General features: G+C 47.9%; 1 protein-coding gene across 2 annotated transcripts in view; it reads right to left on the bottom strand.

Annotated features, from left to right (window-relative positions):
• Nucleotides 1-19,852, bottom strand: part of ERC2 (ELKS/RAB6-interacting/CAST family member 2) — a 1,140,662-nt gene that overhangs the window by 1,081,301 nt on the left and 39,509 nt on the right. For both annotated transcript variants that reach the window (XM_069736696.1, XM_069736695.1), the window contains exon 2: nucleotides 227-1,031. In XM_069736696.1, coding sequence (XP_069592797.1) covers nucleotides 227-880 — 654 coding nt within the window. In that variant the 5' untranslated portion in view covers nucleotides 881-1,031. The remainder of the gene's footprint in view (nucleotides 1-226; nucleotides 1,032-19,852) is intronic.

Genomic DNA, 19,852 nt, shown 5'->3' with positions numbered 1-19,852 from the left:
TCAAACAACTTCTTCGAGTAAAAATGTAAAGCTGTCACTATTTACACTTTCCTACAAAAAAAAATTAATTAAAAAAAAAGGTATCGTAACTTACAGCTAACACTTCTGCATTCAACAGAGAATAACATAAAAGGGAAATGTATCTTCACTCTAAATTATTAAAATCAAAATGCTCCATGTTAATCTCAAAAACGACTCTTCTACAACCCGCATTCAAGAAAAATACCTGATTTTCTTCGTGAGACACCCTCATTTGCTCCTTCAGGACGGACATCCTTGCAGCCTCCTCCTTTCGGAGGACTCTTTCCTTCTTGAGTTCTGGGCTCCAAAATGTTTTAATACTGTTCATGGAAGATCCAAGCTTGCTGTCTTTAATGTCCAGCTCTTTTCTTAGCAGCTCATTTTCCCTCTGTAGGTCCTTCAGTTGAACCTGAAGATCAAGCATGGTGTTGTCTCTCACCTGTCTTAACATAGAAGGAATCTGGTGATGATGGTGGTGGTGATGAGCAGAGCTGGTCAAGCCTATATGGTCAGTGTAGGACAAGACATCTGTGTGTGAAAGACCAGCAGAGGCAATATTTGGACTGCTTCCCATGGCTGTGACTCTTCCACCATAGACCGCTCTATTAGTAGCCCTTCCAAGAGTCATGGTTCCTTTCGGAAAAGCTGTAGACGCCACACCCTCATGGTCACTCAAGTACATGGGTCCAGACGTTGCATAGGCTGCATTAAGAGACTGAATGTTCTCCATTGACAGCGTTTTACCTGCTCCCCCTCCACTGCTTGTTCGTCTATGGCCCAAACGAGGTGATCTTGGCAAACGAGGCGATCTGGAAGGACTGCCTTCCAAATTAGTGATTGTACGAGCACTTCCATACATAGCTGTGCTGTATTGTAGTCCCAGACAGGAAAAAAAATGATTAAGAATAATATTAAAAACGAGGATTAGGATGTCTATCTCAGCATCTAGAGATCTGCTTGAGATGTCATTGTTCTTTTTTCATTATGAAGACCCTTCCAGCAATGGTAACCTAGAAAGAAAAACAAGCAGAATACATTATTTAACCAGCGAGGAATAACAAAGTCAATGTCACAAAAAGGTTAAATGATACTGATTTTCAAGAGTTCAGGATCAAGTGCCATTACTTAGAAAAGCGAATTTACAAAGTCATGCTGTTCTCAAAACTTAATTGATTGCGTGAAACTCTTGACATTGCCATAGGTTTCAGCAGGAAGCAAAAAAACATTCTTGTTAATAAAAAAAAATCTTCATTACTTAAATGGGTCTGTGCTGCACTGCCAGGTATTGCCATACTAAGGCTAGGTTCACATTGCGTTCATTGACTACGTTAAACGGACTACGTTACACCGCGGTGTAACGTACTCTGTTAACGCCGCGATTGAATGCAATGGCGAACGCATCGCTAGCGCACGCCCACAATGGGCGAGCGCTAGCGATGTGCCATCATTTGAGTGACGGACCCGAGACGCTGGCTGCAGCGTTTCCGGGTCCGTCACTGCTAGCGCAGATGGAGCTAGCAGATGCTCCATCTGCGCTAGCGTGATGTAGCGCAGGCACTTGCGCTAGCAGCAGCCCGTTAGCGTATGTGCTGAACGGGCTGCTGCTAACGCAATGTGAACCTAGCCTAATGGACAAGGCACTGGGAAAATCTGCACACCCTTGTTTGTACAAAGTACAATAAACTACAGCAAAACCAAAGAAATGAGCCGGGGCAGAAGTTGGAGGACAAACTATGTAGTGTACTACTAAGGCCGGGGTCACACTTGCGAGTGTGATGCGAGAAACTCGCGTAAGTCTTTCACCTCAATACCCAGCACTGCCGCCGGCACTAGGGACCGAAGCGTGCAGCCGCATGTATTTCTATGCAGCTCAACACTCCCGTCCCGAGTGCCGGCGGCATTGCCGGGTATTGAGGCTCAAGTTTCTCGCATTGCACTCGCAAGTGTGACCCCAGACTAAGGGTAAAATCCACCACAATTTTGCCACTCTGGAATTTCCACAGTGGATATGTTTTTTTTTGGAACATACGTGTAAAAGACACAGGTTATTTTTTGGGGGGAGGGTTGGGTTCAACCAATTAAAGGTCTGTTCCAATCAAAAGCACTTTTGGCATGTTAAGCTAGGGTCACATGGTTTTTTGTAGGCTGAAAACTTGGATTAGTTTTTCAAGCAGAATGCGCTCCCTTTTTCCCCCCTAATTGGACTGGCCCATAGGGTAACAGGGGGAATCCCCCAGTGGGCCCCTGTGCAGATCTGGGACCCCAACCCCATTGTATGGGCAGTACTCGGCATAATTCACATGATTCACTCTGTACAGAAATAAAGCAGCATCTCATCACTCATTAACCAAACTACCCAATGTATTATTATATAGAGATATAGGTAAATTTGTGAACGAAGGTAGCATGTTTGTATGCAGGTGAAAAGTGGGCCCCCAAAGTCAATGTCACTGGTGGGCCCTTGGCACCCCAGTCCGACACTGGGTATGTCACTCCTTGAATGTGGATTGGAAGTTGCTCCACAGTTGACGCCGTCAAGACAAAACATTTCGAAAAGCTTTTCTAAACTATATTAGGAAATTCTTCAAGTAAAAAAAAAAAAAAGGCCTCCCAAAAAAATAATAATGTAGGAGCATTTCTTGCAGTAGATTCCTTTTAAAAAATAACTTGTTGGAATTTTCAGCCTCCCAAAAATTCTGTGACCTTACCCTAAAAGATATGCTATAACAGTATGGTTTGAAAGTGTTCCACTTGCCTCCATCTACCACATCTATCTCCACAATTAAGTTCTCATACAGCCAGTGTCTGACACACGCTGCCCAAGGATCGGGCGGAATGTATCAGCGGTCAGGTTCACTTTAACAAATTTTTCAATTTTCTACGTAAGGCTAATATATGATTCGTTATACATCATGGCATCCATTATTACCTATATTTTGGTATTGCATCCTCAGAAAACCACCAATATGAGCCTTCAAACACAAAAATTCCAAGTTGTCTTTGTGACGTAACCACCAGTGATCAGCAAGTGTTCTATTCCCATACAGCACTCCTACAGGAGAAATGAAGAATCACACCGTTTTATCTAAATCAATGGACTTTTCATGAAATGCATGAATGTGCCCAGTGACTCCGAGACATCGCTCTATGTAACTGATGTCCACTTTGGCTGATTTAATTCATTATTCTGAATTTGAAAACCCCCTGTAATGAGGGTCCTGAATGAGGGACCACCCTTCTATTAGATCTCCTTAATGTATGTAATTCCCAAAACATCTGAACTCTAAATCTTGAAAGCCAGGAGTGTTTTATTTTATTTTATTTTTTTTTGCAAAAAACTGTTGATTAAAAAGAAACTTTTCCTAGATACACATTTTAAAAGGATTTTTTTTTCCACTTTCCAATTATAATCTATTCCGTAACATAGTGTTATATTGTGAATAGTTCTTTTATGTAGCTGCAAATGAAAAAGGTAGAAATAGTATTAAAAAAAAAAAAAATCTAAAAACCATCTTTTGAGATAACGGAGATACAGGTCCTTCTCAAAAAATTAGCATATAGTGTTAAATTTCATTATTTACCATAATGTAATGATTACAATTAAACTTTCATATATTATAGATTCATTATCCACCAACTGAAATTTGTCAGGTCTTTTATTGTTTTAATACTGATGATTTTGGCATACAACTCCTGATAACCCAAAAAACCTGTCTCAATAAATTAGCATATTTCACCCATCCAATCAAATAAAAGTGTTTTTTAATAACAAACAAAAAAACCATCAAATAATAATGTTCAGTTATGCACTCAATACTTGGTCGGGAATCCTTTGGCAGAAATGACTGCTTCAATGCGGCGTGGCATGGAGGCAATCAGCCTGTGACACTGCTGAGATGTTATGGAGGCCCAGGATGCTTCAATAGCGGCCTTAAGCTCATCCAGAGTGTTGGGTCTTGCGTCTCTCAACTTTCTCTTCACAATATCCCACAGATTCTCTATGGGGTTCAGGTCAGGAGAGTTGGCAGGCCAATTGAGCACAGTAATACCATGGTCAGTAAACCATTTACCAGTGGTTTTGGCACTGTGAGCAGGTGCCAGGTCGTGCTGAAAAATGAAATCTTCATCTCCATAAAGCATTTCAGCCGATAGAAGCATGAAGTGCTCCAAAATCTCCTGATAGCTAGCTGCATTGACCCTGCCCTTGATGAAACACAGTGGACCAACACCAGCAGCTGACATGGCACCCCACACCATCACTGACTGTGGGTACTTGACACTGGACTTCAGGCATTTTGGCATTTCCTTCTCCCCAGTCTTCCTCCAGACTCTGGCACCTTGATTTCCGAATGACATGCAAAATTTGCTTTCATCAGAAAAAAGTACTTGGGACCACTTAGCAACAGTCCAGTGCTGCTTCTCTGTAGCTCAAAAGTGGCTTTACCTGGGGAATGCGGCACCTGTAGCCCATTTCCTGCACACGCCTGTGCACGGTGGCTCTGGATGTTTCCACACCAGACTCAGTCCACTGCTTCCTCAGGTTCCCCAAGGTCTGGAATCGGTCCTTCTCCACAATCTTCCTCAGGGTCCGGTCTCCTCTTCTCGTTGTACAGCGTTTTCTGCCACATTGTTTCCTTCCAACAGACTTACCATTGAGGTGCCTTGATACAGCACTCTGGGAACAGCCTATTTGTTGAGAAATTTCTTTCTGGGTCTTACCCTCTTGCTTGAGGGTGTCAATGATGGCCTTCTTGACATCTGTCAGGTCGCTAGTCTTACCCATCAGGGCTGCCACTAGAAATTTCGGGGCCCCATACTGGCAAAATTTTCGGGGCCCCCTTGAAACTCCGCCCAGGCTCCACCCCAGCCCCGCCTCCAGGCTCCACCCCACCACTCTCTCTTGGAAAATCTCCACTTCTCACCTATCACACATTAACAGTTCCCATCACCAGATCACACATATAGCCGGCAGCTTTTGTTTTGGCCAAAAGATTTTTTAAGCCGCCACCACAACAAGGTAGACACTTTTGGCCGGGCCCTACTCTACTGTAACCTACTAAATATTTGTTAAAATATGCAATACAATTTAGGTATATTTTTATTTATTTTTCAATTTTTAAAATGACCTATAATACTACATACAAGGAACAAATACCACAACACTATGACCAGATGACATATTACCACCACAGTGATCGAATAATATAAAATACAAGGAACAAATACCGCTACACCATGACCAGACCACATATTACCTCCACATCATGACCAGACCACATATTACCAACAATGACTGAATACTACAATACTGATCAGTAATACAAAAAAAAACCACAATACTATCACCATCAGTGCCATTATGCACAGGAGATCTGTAATTAGTAAGCAGTGTCTGTGTACAGGTAATACAGTGATCACTGGTGACATTACACACAGGAGCTCTGTATATAATGTATAGATAATACAGTGATCACTGGTGACATTGTACACAGGACCTCTGTATATAGTATACAGTGTATAGTGTAAGTGTATAGGTAACACTGACTCACCAGTGACGTCTCTAGGTGAAGTCCTTCATCTTTCATCCAGCACAGACCGCCATCACTTTATCCAGCCAGGACTCGTCTCTGCAGGAAATAAAACAGTTATCTCGAGTTCCGCTTGTAGAACACATTACTTAATTTTCCCAACTTCTACATTACACCACATGAAGAAGGCAACATAGTATCACTCTACACAGTAACAGGACCGCCCCCCCATTTAAAACAGTATACTCAAAAAATAAAATAAATACATCACTGCAATAATAATATCCCTTAATTAGCCCCTATGGTAATATTCGCCATCCTGGCCACCGTGTGTCTCATTCCAGGCTCCAGCCATATGTTCTCCCATCCTGCCCTCATGAGTATCCATTCTACCCCATATGATCTCCCCATCCTGCCCCATCTGTCTCCATCGTATCCATCCTGCCCCATCTGTTTCCAATCCTGCACCATCTCTGTCCAGCACTCTGCCCCATCTCTGTCCAGCACTCTGCCCCATCTCTGTCCAGCACTCTGCCCCATCTCTGTCCAGCACTCTTCCCCATCTCTGTCCAGCACTCTGCCCAGCACTCTGCCCCATCTCTGTCCAGCACTCTGCCCCATCTCTGTCCAGCACTCTGCCCCATCTCTGTCCAGCACTCTGCCCCATCTCTGTCCAGCACTCTGCCCCGTGTCCAGCTTTCTGCCCCCCATGTGTCCAGCTTTCTGCCCCCCATGTGTCCAGCTTTCTGCCCCCCCCCCCGTGTCCAGCTTTCTGCCCCCCCCCTGTCCAGCTTTCTGCCCCCCCCCCGTGTCCAGCTTTCTGCCCCCCCGTGTCCAGCTTTCTGCCCCCCCCGTGTCCAGCTTTCTGCCCCCCCCCGTGTCCAGCTTTACTGCCCCCTCTGTGTCCAGCTTTACTGCCCCCTCTGTGTCCAGCGGCCTTCTGCCCCCGTGTCCAGCGGCCTTCTGCCCCCTCTGTGTCCAGCTGCCTTCTGCCCCCCTGTGTCCAGCTGCCTTCTGCCCCCCTGTGTCCAGCTTTACTGCCCCCCTGTGTCCAGCTGCCTTCTGCCCCCTCTGTGTCCAGCTGCCTTCTGCCCCCGTGTCCAGCTGCCTTCTGCCCCCCTGTGTCCAGCTGCCTTCTGCCCCCTCTGTGTCCAGCTGCCTTCTGCCCCCCTGTGTCCAGCTGCCTTCTGCCCCCTCTGTGTCCAGCTGCCTTCTGCCCCCCTGTGTCCAGCTGCCTTCTGCCCCCTCTGTGTCCAGCTTTACTGCCCCCCTGTGTCCAGCGACCTTCTGCCCCCCTGTGTCCAGAGGCCTTCTGCCCCCGTGTCCAGCGGCCTTCTGCCCCCGTGTCCAGCTGCCTTCTGCCCCCTCTGTGTCCAGCTGCCTTCTGCCCCCTCTGTGTCCAGCTGCCTTCTGCCCCCCTGTGTCCAGCTGCCTTCTGCCCCCTCTGTGTCCAGCTGCCTTCTGCCCCCTCTGTGTCCAGCTTTACTGCCCCCCTGTGTCCAGCGGCCTTCTGCCCCCCTGTGTCCAGCGGCCTTCTGCCCCCTCTGTGTCCAGCTGCCTTCTGCCCCCTCTGTGTCCAGCTGCCTTCTGCCCCCCTGTGTCCAGCTGCCTTCTGCCCCCTCTGTGTCCAGCTTTACTGCCCCCCTGTGTCCAGCGGCCTTCTGCCCCCCTGTGTCCAGCTGCCTTCTGCCCCCTCTGTGTCCAGCTGCCTTCTGCCCCCTCTGTGTCCAGCTTTACTGCCCCCCTGTGTCCAGCGGCCTTCTGCCCCCCTGTGTCCAGCGGCCTTCTGCCCCCTCTGTGTCCAGCTGCCTTCTGCCCCCTCTGTGTCCAGCTTTACTGCCCCCCTGTGTCCAGCTGCCTTCTGCCCCCTCTGTGTCCAGCTGCCTTCTGCCCCCGTGTCCAGCTGCCTTCTGCCCCCTCTGTGTCCAGCTGCCTTCTGCCCCCTCTGTGTCCAGCTTTACTGCCCCCCTGTGTCCAGCGGCCTTCTGCCCCCCTGTGTCCAGCTGCCTTCTGCCCCCTCTGTGTCCAGCTTTACTGCCCCCCCTGTGTCCAGCGGCCTTCTGCCCCCCTGTGTCCAGCTGCCTTCTGCCCCCGTGTCCAGCTGCCTTCTGCCCCCTCTGTGTCCAGCTTTACTGCCCCCCTGTGTCCAGCGGCCTTCTGCCCCCCTGTGTCCAGCTGCCTTCTGCCCCCCTGTGTCCAGCTGCCTTCTGCCCCCTCTGTGTCCAGCTTTACTGCCCCCCTGTGTCCAGCGGCCTTCTGCCCCCCTGTGTCCAGCGGCCTTCTGCCCCCGTGTCCAGCTGCCTTCTGCCCCCTCTGTGTCCAGCTGCCTTCTGCCCCCGTGTCCAGCTGCCTTCTGCCCCCTCTGTGTCCAGCTTTACTGCCCCCCTGTGTCCAGCGGCCTTCTGCCCCCCTGTGTCCAGCTGCCTTCTGCCCCCTCTGTGTCCAGCTGCCTTCTGCCCCCTCTGTGTCCAGCTTTACTGCCCCCCTGTGTCCAGCGGCCTTCTGCCCCCCTGTGTCCAGCGGCCTTCTGCCCCCTCTGTGTCCAGCTGCCTTCTGCCCCCTCTGTGTCCAGCTGCCTTCTGCCCCCCTGTGTCCAGCTGCCTTCTGCCCCCCTGTGTCCAGCTGCCTTCTGCCCCCCTGTGTCCAGCTGCCTTCTGCCCCCTCTGTGTCCAGCTGCCTTCTGCCCCCTCTGTGTCCAGCTTTACTGCCCCCCTGTGTCCAGCGGCCTTCTGCCCCCCTGTGTCCAGCTGCCTTCTGCCCCCTCTGTGTCCAGCTTTACTGCCCCCCTGTGTCCAGCGGCCTTCTGCCCCCCTGTGTCCAGCTGCCTTCTGCCCCCCTGTGTCCAGCTGCCTTCTGCCCCCTCTGTGTCCAGCTTTACTGCCCCCCTGTGTCCAGCGGCCTTCTGCCCCCCTGTGTCCAGCTGCCTTCTGCCCCCTCTGTGTCCAGCTTTACTGCCCCCCTGTGTCCAGCTGCCTTCTGCCCCCTCTGTGTCCAGCTGCCTTCTGCCTCCCTGTGTCCAGCTGCCTTCTGCCCCCTCTGTGTCCAGCTGCCTTCTGCCCCCTCTGTGTCCAGCTTTACTGCCCCCCTGTGTCCAGCGGCCTTCTGCCCCCCTGTGTCCAGCTGCCTTCTGCCCCCTCTGTGTCCAGCTTTACTGCCCCCCTGTGTCCAGCGGCCTTCTGCCCCCCTGTGTCCAGCTGCCTTCTGCCCCCCTGTGTCCAGCTGCCTTCTGCCCCCTCTGTGTCCAGCTTTACTGCCCCCCTGTGTCCAGCGGCCTTCTGCCCCCCTGTGTCCAGCTGCCTTCTGCCCCCCTGTGTCCAGCTGCCTTCTGCCCCCTCTGTGTCCAGCTTTACTGCCCCCCTGTGTCCAGCGGCCTTCTGCCCCCCTGTGTCCAGCTGCCTTCTGCCCCCCTGTGTCCAGCTGCCTTCTGCCCCCCTGTGTCCAGCGGCCTTCTGCCCCCCTGTGTCCAGCTGCCTTCTGCCCCCTGTGTCCAGCTTTACTGCCCCCCTGTGTCCAGCTGCCTTCTGCCCCCTCTGTGTCCAGCTGCCTTCTGCCCCCCTGTGTCCAGCTGCCTTCTGCCCCCTCTGTGTCCAGCTGCCTTCTGCCCCCTCTGTGTCCAGCTTTACTGCCCCCCTGTGTCCAGCGGCCTTCTGCCCCCCTGTGTCCAGCTGCCTTCTGCCCCCTCTGTGTCCAGCTTTACTGCCCCCCTGTGTCCAGCGGCCTTCTGCCCCCCTGTGTCCAGCTGCCTTCTGCCCCCCTGTGTCCAGCTTTACTGCCCCCCTGTGTCCAGCGGCCTTCTGCCCCCCTGTGTCCAGCTGCCTTCTGCCCCCCTGTGTCCAGCTGCCTTCTGCCCCCTCTGTGTCCAGCTGCCTTCTGCCCCCTCTGTGTCCAGCTTTACTGCCCCCCTGTGTCCAGCGGCCTTCTGCCCCCCTGTGTCCAGCTGCCTTCTGCCCCCTCTGTGTCCAGCTTTACTGCCCCCCTGTGTCCAGCGGCCTTCTGCCCCCCTGTGTCCAGCTGCCTTCTGCCCCCCTGTGTCCAGCTGCCTTCTGCCCCCTCTGTGTCCAGCTTTACTGCCCCCCTGTGTCCAGCGGCCTTCTGCCCCCCTGTGTCCAGCTGCCTTCTGCCCCCTCTGTGTCCAGCTTTACTGCCCCCCTGTGTCCAGCTGCCTTCTGCCCCCTCTGTGTCCAGCTGCCTTCTGCCTCCCTGTGTCCAGCTGCCTTCTGCCCCCTCTGTGTCCAGCTGCCTTCTGCCCCCTCTGTGTCCAGCTTTACTGCCCCCCTGTGTCCAGCGGCCTTCTGCCCCCCTGTGTCCAGCTGCCTTCTGCCCCCTCTGTGTCCAGCTTTACTGCCCCCCTGTGTCCAGCGGCCTTCTGCCCCCCTGTGTCCAGCTGCCTTCTGCCCCCCTGTGTCCAGCTGCCTTCTGCCCCCTCTGTGTCCAGCTTTACTGCCCCCCTGTGTCCAGCGGCCTTCTGCCCCCCTGTGTCCAGCTGCCTTCTGCCCCCCTGTGTCCAGCTGCCTTCTGCCCCCTCTGTGTCCAGCTTTACTGCCCCCCTGTGTCCAGCGGCCTTCTGCCCCCCTGTGTCCAGCTGCCTTCTGCCCCCCTGTGTCCAGCTGCCTTCTGCCCCCCTGTGTCCAGCGGCCTTCTGCCCCCCTGTGTCCAGCTGCCTTCTGCCCCCTGTGTCCAGCTTTACTGCCCCCCTGTGTCCAGCTGCCTTCTGCCCCCTCTGTGTCCAGCTGCCTTCTGCCCCCCTGTGTCCAGCTGCCTTCTGCCCCCTCTGTGTCCAGCTGCCTTCTGCCCCCTCTGTGTCCAGCTTTACTGCCCCCCTGTGTCCAGCGGCCTTCTGCCCCCCTGTGTCCAGCTGCCTTCTGCCCCCTCTGTGTCCAGCTTTACTGCCCCCCTGTGTCCAGCGGCCTTCTGCCCCCCTGTGTCCAGCTGCCTTCTGCCCCCCTGTGTCCAGCTGCCTTCTGCCCCCTCTGTGTCCAGCTTTACTGCCCCCCTGTGTCCAGCGGCCTTCTGCCCCCCTGTGTCCAGCTGCCTTCTGCCCCCCTGTGTCCAGCTGCCTTCTGCCCCCTCTGTGTCCAGCTTTACTGCCCCCCTGTGTCCAGCGGCCTTCTGCCCCCGTGTCCAGCTGCCTTCTGCCCCCTCTGTGTCCAGCTGCCTTCTGCCCCCTCTGTGTCCAGCTTTACTGCCCCCCTGTGTCCAGCGGCCTTCTGCCCCCCTGTGTCCAGCTGCCTTCTGCCCCCTCTGTGTCCAGCTGCCTTCTGCCCCCTCTGTGTCCAGCTTTACTGCCCCCCTGTGTCCAGCGGCCTTCTGCCCCCCTGTGTCCAGCGGCCTTCTGCCCCCTCTGTGTCCAGCTGCCTTCTGCCCCCTCTGTGTCCAGCTTTACTGCCCCCCTGTGTCCAGCGGCCTTCTGCCCCCCTGTGTCCAGCTGCCTTCTGCCCCCTCTGTGTCCAGCTTTACTGCCCCCCTGTGTCCAGCGGCCTTCTGCCCCCCTGTGTCCAGCTGCCTTCTGCCCCCCTGTGTCCAGCTGCCTTCTGCCCCCTCTGTGTCCAGCTTTACTGCCCCCCTGTGTCCAGCGGCCTTCTGCCCCCCTGTGTCCAGCTGCCTTCTGCCCCCTCTGTGTCCAGCCTTCTGCCCAACCCCCCCCCCCCCCCCCCGATCGCCGCTCTCCGCTCTTAATAGAAAAAAAGTTCTACATACCTGCCACGCTCCTTATCTCTCCACGCAGCTGCACTGTGCACTCGCCGGCGACTGACAATGACGTCAGACGCCGGCGACCTGCACGCTGCGGCTGGCGGCTGTTAACTATTGACGTGCGGGCGCGGGCCCGCATGTCAATAGCGTACAGCTGCAGCGCCGGCCGCCGCTAAGGGCCCGGTTCAGCCTGCGGCTGCCGGTAGGGGCCCGGTGAGCAGGTAAGAGGGGGCCCGATGCGGGCCCCCTCTGCTCACCGGGCCCCTTACGCCAGTCACGGCTGTAATGCCCTGATGGCGGCCCTGTTACCCATGATGGGGGTTTTGAGTAATGAACCAGGCAGGGAGTTTATAAAAGCCTCAGGTATCTTTTGCATGTGTTTAGAGTTAATTAGTTGATTCAGAAGATTAGGGTAATAGGTCGTTTAGAGAACCTTTTCTTGATATGCTAATTTATTGAGACAGGTTTTTTGGGTTATCAGGAGTTGTATGCCAAAATCATCAGTATTAAAACAATAAAAGACCTGACAAATTTCAGTTGGTGGATAATGAATCTATAATATATGAAAGTTTAATTGTAATCATTACATTATGGTAAATAATGAAATTTAACACTATATGCTAATTTTTTGAGAAGGACCTGTACAAAAAGAAAAATGAGAGCGCGAGGCACGTCAATGGGAGATGAGAACTTCCCGCACTAGTCAAGTGAAAGGAACAGTTTGAAGAACCTCAGAACAGCGTGGTGTCACTTCGTGAGCCGAGACATGCAAGATTTTTGATCTTCTAACCTCTAAATGTATAAAATATCAGGCCTGTAAGATTGAGAATTGATGTTTTACAGTCTGATTATACAGTAGTACCAGTAAGTATAGCAATATGTGAAACATTCTAAGTACGGTAAAGGGAATTCTAGGCTCCAAATTATCTTCCTAGTAGGATGATGTCCAGGGCTGGCAAAAAGGCTAGGCAAAATAGGCAGCGGTCTAGGAAAAAGTCTCTTGACTTGCTTAGGATGGTGCATTTCAATGTCTATTCCAATGGTAAAAAAAAAATTATCCACAGCACTCGCTCATCTGCTTTTAGTGATGGCATAAGAAACAGCACAGACAGCCTACGATCATTTCACACCATGTGCTGCTTTGTCAGGCAGTATCAGAATCTTTGTAATATATTATCTTAGAAACAGGTTTCTTTCTCCACTTATGAGTCACTTCTCCTTCCCACTGCCTCCTCAACTCATCATATACTCTGAATTCACTAGAATCCATCTTACACAAGACTAGACGGACTTCCAGCTCACTGAGGAATCAGATTACAGCTGCGTATGTAGAGTGAATGCGAGCCAGGAGGCACAGAGACAGTGCTGCTTATATTAAGGGTTTATCACCACAGTGCTGACTTCCCAGGTATACTGCTCAGTATTTCTGTACAACATCCTCTATCCTGCTGCATCTTACACAAGACAAGACAGACTACCAGCTCACCGAGGAATCAGATTACTGCTGCATATGTAGAGTGAATGCGAGCCAGGAGGCACAGAGATATTGCTGCTTATATTAAGGGTTTATCACCACAGTGCTGACTTCCCAGTCACACTGCTCAGTACTTCTGTACAACATCCTCCATGCTGCTGCTGACAATTTTGCTTCTGCTGCTCCTGAACTTGTGCTACATAGAAACAGGATAGTGGGAATCTCTTGTGTCTCTGTGCGCTGTATATGGGAGACTTTATAGCAGCACCCATTGACTCGGAGACAACGTAGAATTAGGCCGGGGTCACACTTGTGAGTTCAATGCGAGAAACTCGCGCATCAATACCCAGCACTGCCGCCGGCACTCGGGACCGGAGTGTGCGGCTGCATAGAAATACATGTGCAGTGCCCCAGGGTCCAGGTCATGGCAGTAATATCATTCTCCTCTAGGGGGGAGTGATGTTACATTTGAAGGCAATAAAAGGAGATCTCTTCACCAGGTAAACACAATGCATGCAACATATTCACACTCCAGACCAGAAGGGGGAGCTCTAAGCCTGTTTTAGGTGAACTCCCCTATAAAACATCCTGATCTGGAGGGAAAGGGGGTTCAGAGTTGAGTTCCTGTCAGGGAGACAGGGGGAGAGGAAGCATAGGAGCCCTGTGGCATGAAGTGCTGCAGCTCTTGGAAGAAGACACTAAAGCGAACATATTGCAGCAAGCGTGAAGGAAAGCAGAGCACAGGAGTGGAATATCAGAGGGAGACCAGCCAGGAGCAGGCTGCTTCCTTGTGAGGCGCAGAAATCCGGTAGCCAGAATACTGAGGGAGTAAGGATCTCTACGTGGATTGAAGAGGACAAAGGCCGTTTCGCGCGGCTGTGCTTCAACGGGTCCTCCTCAGTCCACGTTCTCCCTAGTTGTTTTCCTGCATACGCCGCAATAAACAACTGTTGAATTACAAGACCGGTGAGTGCACCATCATTTTTTTTCTTTTTTGTCTGGACTAATATGAGAGAACATTTTTTAGCATTTTTTGCTTCTTCGTCTAAAAAACAAAAAAAGGAGTAAATTATGCAGTTTGAACACACCTGAAGCCGTGTTCCCATGTACTGCTTTTTTCTACATATTTTTCACAGGTGTTTTCACCAAAATACATAATACCAATCAGCTCTATTTTTAAAGTTTTCCTTTTCTTGTGTTTTTGGTGGGATTTTATGCAGTATTTTTTCATGTGTTTTTTTTTTTTTTTTTAGAGCAGAAAAACTATTTTCTCACTTCAAAGCATAACTGCAATTTTTTCCATAAATATTTTTTTTAAATCTCCCCATAGAAGTCAATGGGAATAAAACACACCCAAAAAATTGCTCCACAAGATCTTTAAATGCAAATAAGCAAGAAAAAAAAATATTCTATGTAATATTGAAAAAGAAAATGAAATAAAACTGTTTATTATAATGGACGCACCAAATACTGGCACATTCACGCCTGTCAAAAAGAAAAACAACATCAATAGCAAAGAATAAAAAGGAAAAAAAAATATTTGCAGCTGCATTTCCCTGGTTACTAAGTACCACTTAGTGGATGTAAATTACGGTAACTTGAAAAAAAGAAGCAAGAAAATCATCAGGTGTTTAGGTGAGGTGACAGTGAATAAAGAAAAACATGCATTTATACCAATCTGTCACTCATCGAAATGGAATCAGAGTAATATGGTCTTAAGTGCTCGAGAAACGGAAAATGGCTGTAAGTACAGCGCATTACCGCGTGCATTTAGGGTCAAGAAACAATGTCGGTCCGTCCTGTGTGTCCTGTGTGTGACGTGTCGGTCATACTGTAGTCACATATACAGACTTATTCCTGGTTGAGCGAATGTGCTGGGGTACGGTGTTATCTGAGCATGCTCGGATCCTAACCGAGTATCTTTGGCATGCTCGAAAATTATGTCTGAGTCCCCACGTTTGCATGTCTCATGGCTATTATACGGCAAAATCCACACATTGTACATGTGCTCAAATATATGTAATCTAATTTTTGCTAATGTGCATTCAGTAGATTAGTAAGAAGAAGTAAAGTATTGAAGAGATTCTGAGTGCAGTCAGACTACATTGTTCTTTTTTTATTTTGTAGTCTGTAACCATGGAGATACATAGATCTTCATAGGAGCTGCATACAGAAAAGGCAATATTCACCCCTTTTTTTTAAAATGAAAATTAAAAACTGCTTTTTACAGTACCAGCAATAGCTATGGGATTTCAGAAATCTTATGCTCACGTTTGTTTTGGGTTCCCCCCCCCCCCCATTTCTAAATTGGCTTCTTTTTTTTTTTTAATCCATAGTATGTCAATTCCCACCGAATTTTTGCAGCGTATTTTCCACACATAGCAAGTGGTGAGAAGGTGCAAAAACGCTACAAAACCATCCATTTTTGATGAAAAAAGCTAACCTTATTAAACATGTACTGTAAACAAATGGCACATCATTCGGGAAAAAAAAAAAATCAATAATGCACAAAAAAAGCTTTTTTTTTAAAGAACTTTATTTTCAAGAGAGCTGTTTTTTTTTCCCTGCAGGTGCAAATAAATGCAACGTGTGAACATTGACTTCAAAAGGTACTTGGCAATTTTGTTAAATTCCGTACTGGAAGAACAAGACCCTATAAAAACTAATTATATATGTGTGTATATATATATATATATATATATATATATATATATATATATATATTTTTTTTTTATTTTATTTTTTTTTAATAATAATAGTAATAATAATAATAATAAATGTATAATTTCTTTTAATATAATAGTAATAATAATTTATCTATATATATATATATATATATATATTTAAAAAAAATAGTAATATATATATTTTTTTTTAATAATAATAGTAATAATAATAATAAATGTATATTTTTTTAATATAATAGTAATAATAATCTATATATATATATATATATATATATATATAATTAAAAAAATAGTAATATATATATATTTTATTATATATACTATCTTTAAAAAATATATTATATATATAAAATTTTTATTCATTATTATTTTATATAGTTATAGTAAGCAAAGCAATTCTTTTTTTTTTTTTTTTTTTCTTTAGATGCCTTTTTTCATAAAATGACAGACCATGACCGCACCCTGAACAGATTCCATGATGGCTTAGGCTACTTTCACACTAGCGTCGGAATCTCCCCGTCGCAATGCGTCGGGCAGAGATTCTGATGCTAGCGTTTAACGCACTGCACAACGGAGGCAGCGGCTGCATTTCTCCGGCGCATCCACTGCCCCATTGTGAGGTGCGGGGAGGTGGGGGCGGAGTTCCGGCCGCGCATGTGCGGTCGGAAAAAGCGGTCCGTCAGGAGCAAAAAACGTTACATGTAGCGTTTTTTTGCTCCCGACGGTCCGCCAAAGCACGACGCATCCGTCGCACGACGGATGCGACGTGTGGCAATCCGTCGCAATGCGTCGTCAATACAAGTCTATGGGGAAAAAAAACGCATCCTGCAAGCACTTTTGCAGGATGCGTTTTTTCTGCAAAACGACGCATTGTGACGGATTGCAGAAAACGCCAGTGTGAAAGTAGCCTTAATTGGGATTTTTGATATGACGGATCCATCACAGGTGTGAATAGAGCCTTAATCCGTGAAAAGCTGAGCGCAAGCGGTAACGTAAATCATTTTCATTAAATAAGTTAAAGAAAAATTCTATCTTACTGATGTTCCGTAACCATTGGCCGGAGCTGGGCTTCCATGCTGTGTGGGGAAGATATTCGTGGAGTCATCACGCTTGATTCCAAGTGTCATGGTCGGTGGGATTAGTGACAACAAGCTGCGCTTCTCCCAACCGTAACATGGAGGAGTATTAGCGGTGGATTTTGCTGGGTTAAGAGGTTATTTTGTAGAATGATATGGAAATGTCACATCCATCAGTCACCAATTCACTGATTACTCTGATTCAGAAGTGTGTACAGCTGCGAAGTGAAACATCCCCCGCTAAGAAAAATTACACAGCAACTAAACTACAGGCAAAAAGAAGCCAAAAAAAGGCAAGTGTATATATATAATTATTATTCTTTTAGATGTGTTGTCCAGGGATTGGTCATTAGGATTTAGGAGGAATGATACATTGTTCACACGTTGCGTTTTTGCTTCTTTTTTTTCAATGCAAATTTCCAGCTGCGTTATTCCAGTACCAGCAAAGTCTATAATATTTCAGAAATCTCATGCACACACATTGTTTTGGTTTTTTTTTCCCTGTGTTTTTGCAAACTGCAACATGTCACTTCTTTCAGTGATTTTTCAACATTTTTGCAGCATTTTTTTTTCAGCCACAGAAAGTAATGGGTAACTGCAAAAACTCAGGTATCAGGTTTTGCTTCACTTTTGGTGCAAAATCCTAAAGGAAGTTACATCATGATTTTTTTTTCGGCCGGGGGGGGGGAAGGACACTTACCAATATGCACAAAAGACAATAAAAAAGCAGGAAAATAAACACAGCAAACCCTTCTTTTTGTAAGCAGCACCTTTACTGGAAAAGATGAAAAAATGCAGCAAAAATGCAACGTGTGAACTAAGGTATGTTTTTGCAGTGATTTTTTTTTTTTTTTTTAAATGACAATTTTAAGCTGCTTACAAAAAGCAGGTTTTGTTTAGTTTTTGCTGCGTTTTTTTGTTCGGGTTTTGCTTAGTTTTGGGTGCAGTTTTGTCAGGGTACTTTTGTTTCTTATGCATGCTGATAAAGTTTAGGGCATAAAAAAAAATCTGATTAAACGTATCAGTTTTGGCACCAAAAACGCAGCAAAAGCTGATATCTGCGTTTTTGTACTATCCATTGCTTTCAACAGGTGAAAACTGCTGCAAAATAAAAAGCTGAAAGAAGGAACATGCTCCATTTTGCAAAAACGCAGCTCTTTGACAAAAGTAAAAAAAAAACACAAGTTGCATGCATGAGGCATAGGCCTCATCATCATCGCCTTTGCACCTGTTTTTTGTGCTTTTTTTTTTTTTTTTTTTTCACAATTCATTATTCAGTCTACCCTTTTTTTTTTATGCCTATTTTATATGTGCTCAGTGCTCACCCCGTTGGGTATGAGCACACGATGCGGAAAACGATGCGGATCCGCAGCAGTTTCCCATGAGTTTACATTACAATGTAAACCTATGGGAAACAAAAAACGCTGCACACATGCTGCGGGAAAAAAAAAGCGTGGAAACGCAGCGGTTTACAGTCTGCAGCATGTCACTTCTCTCTGCGGATTCCGCAGCGGTTTTACAGTTGCTCCTATAGAAAACCGCAGTTGTAAAACCGCAGTGAAATCCGCAGAAAAAACGCGGTAAATCCGCGATAAATCTGCAGCAAAACGCAGCGTTTTTGCCCTACAGATTTATCAATTCCGCTGCGGAAAAATCAGCAGTGGTCCAATGTACATGTGCACATAGCCTTAGATTTCTGTGGCATTTTTTTTCTGCTCTGTGGGGAAAGTTATGGTGATTCATGGTGTTTTTACATGATTCGCTTTTTGAAAAGTCACATTGACGAAGCAGGTAAAAACTTCTGAAATCACTAAAAATGTGGTGCAAATTGCTTCAGTCACTCCGTGGTGTAGATTTATGCATGTTTTTTTCAAATGTCGCATCCTTTGAAAATTCATGAACCACATGCGTCGTTTTGATGAATTTGATGCAATAAATGATATCAAATGCTTCAAGACAAAAAAGAAAAGTGTCTTTAAAAAACCCACAAAATGATTGGGTTTTTGGAGCAGAACTCTTCAAATCCTCCTCCAAATCTCAAAACTGCTCATAAACTTTAAGTTTCCGCTAAGGCCTCTTTCACACTTCAGTCTTTTGGCGTCAGTTTGAATCCGCCGTTTTCTTTAAATAGCGGATCCGCCATTTTTTTTTTTGGCGGATCCGCTATTTTCCCATAGACTTGCATTAGCGACGGATTGTGGCGGATGGTCGTCCGTTCCATCCGCCATGTGACGGATCCGTCGAGATTTGGCGGACGTCATCTAGACATAGACGGACATTGTAACGTTTTTTGTCTCCGCCGAAATGGCGGTTCGCGACGGATCCGTCGCGTCCGCCATTCCATAGAATGGCCACCTATGGGCGACGGATCCGTCGCGACCGTCATTTCGGCGGTTCAGTCGCCCCAATCCGCTTTTTCAATTGCGCATGCTCCAAAAAGTAGATACTTTTCCAAGACAACCCCCAAGTAACGGATCCGTCAAAAAAACGGATCCGTTAGAACCGTTTTCTTAACAGTTGTGACGGATCCGTCGATCCGTCACTATGTCGGAGCAGACTGACGCCAAACAACTGAAGTGTGAAAGAAGCCTAAGTGCCAACGACATCCTTAATCCAATGGGAAAGCTTCTGCAGTTTTCATCACAAAGCCGCTTCAGGAAGAAGAAAAATTGTTTGCAGTTTGTACATTTCCTGAATCAGCTCTGCCAGTGTTTGTGTGCTGGTTTTCGCCGTGACTCTGGCACCACCAGCGTCTTTTGCCTATACCACCTATTCTACAGAGTTGGCGGCTTCCATTTTGCCTAAAGAATGAACATGTTACTACTTTTAAGGCCGGTGTCACACTTGCGTGTGAAATACGAGAAAGTCGCGCATCAATACCCGGCACAGGCACCGGCACTCGGGACCGGAGCGTGCGGCTACATGTATTTCTATGCAGCTGAACGCTCCGGCCAGAGTGCCGCCGGGTATTGATGCGAGAGACCCACGGGAGTTTCTCACATTGCACACGCAAGTGTGACCCCGGCCAAACTGCTGATATCCCCAGCACCTCTTCTGATTAGCTCATCCATGAGTCCACATTGGGCACTGGGTTTTCAAAACAAGAGTTGCTGGGGATTCCAGGAGGTCTGCAGACCTCTGGCCCAACAGCCATGGACTACCAATGTGACCGCTAGACCAGAGTCCTGCCAATCTATTTCCTGAACTTTGCTCTAAACATCAAAACAGGAAATTTGCTAGATTTCCAGCTCTGTGACATTATTCCCTACTTTCTACATCTGTGTTCTTATATTCAAATTCTCCCTGAAGAACTAAATACATGATTTTTTTTATTTTAAAGTTCCCTGAAGATATTCTGATCAAAGGTTGATCGAG

This window comes from Ranitomeya imitator, chromosome 8 (assembly GCF_032444005.1).
Source record: "Ranitomeya imitator isolate aRanImi1 chromosome 8, aRanImi1.pri, whole genome shotgun sequence".
NCBI lineage: Eukaryota > Metazoa > Chordata > Amphibia > Anura > Dendrobatidae > Ranitomeya > Ranitomeya imitator.
This window is presented reverse-complemented; position numbering and strand designations above follow the sequence as displayed.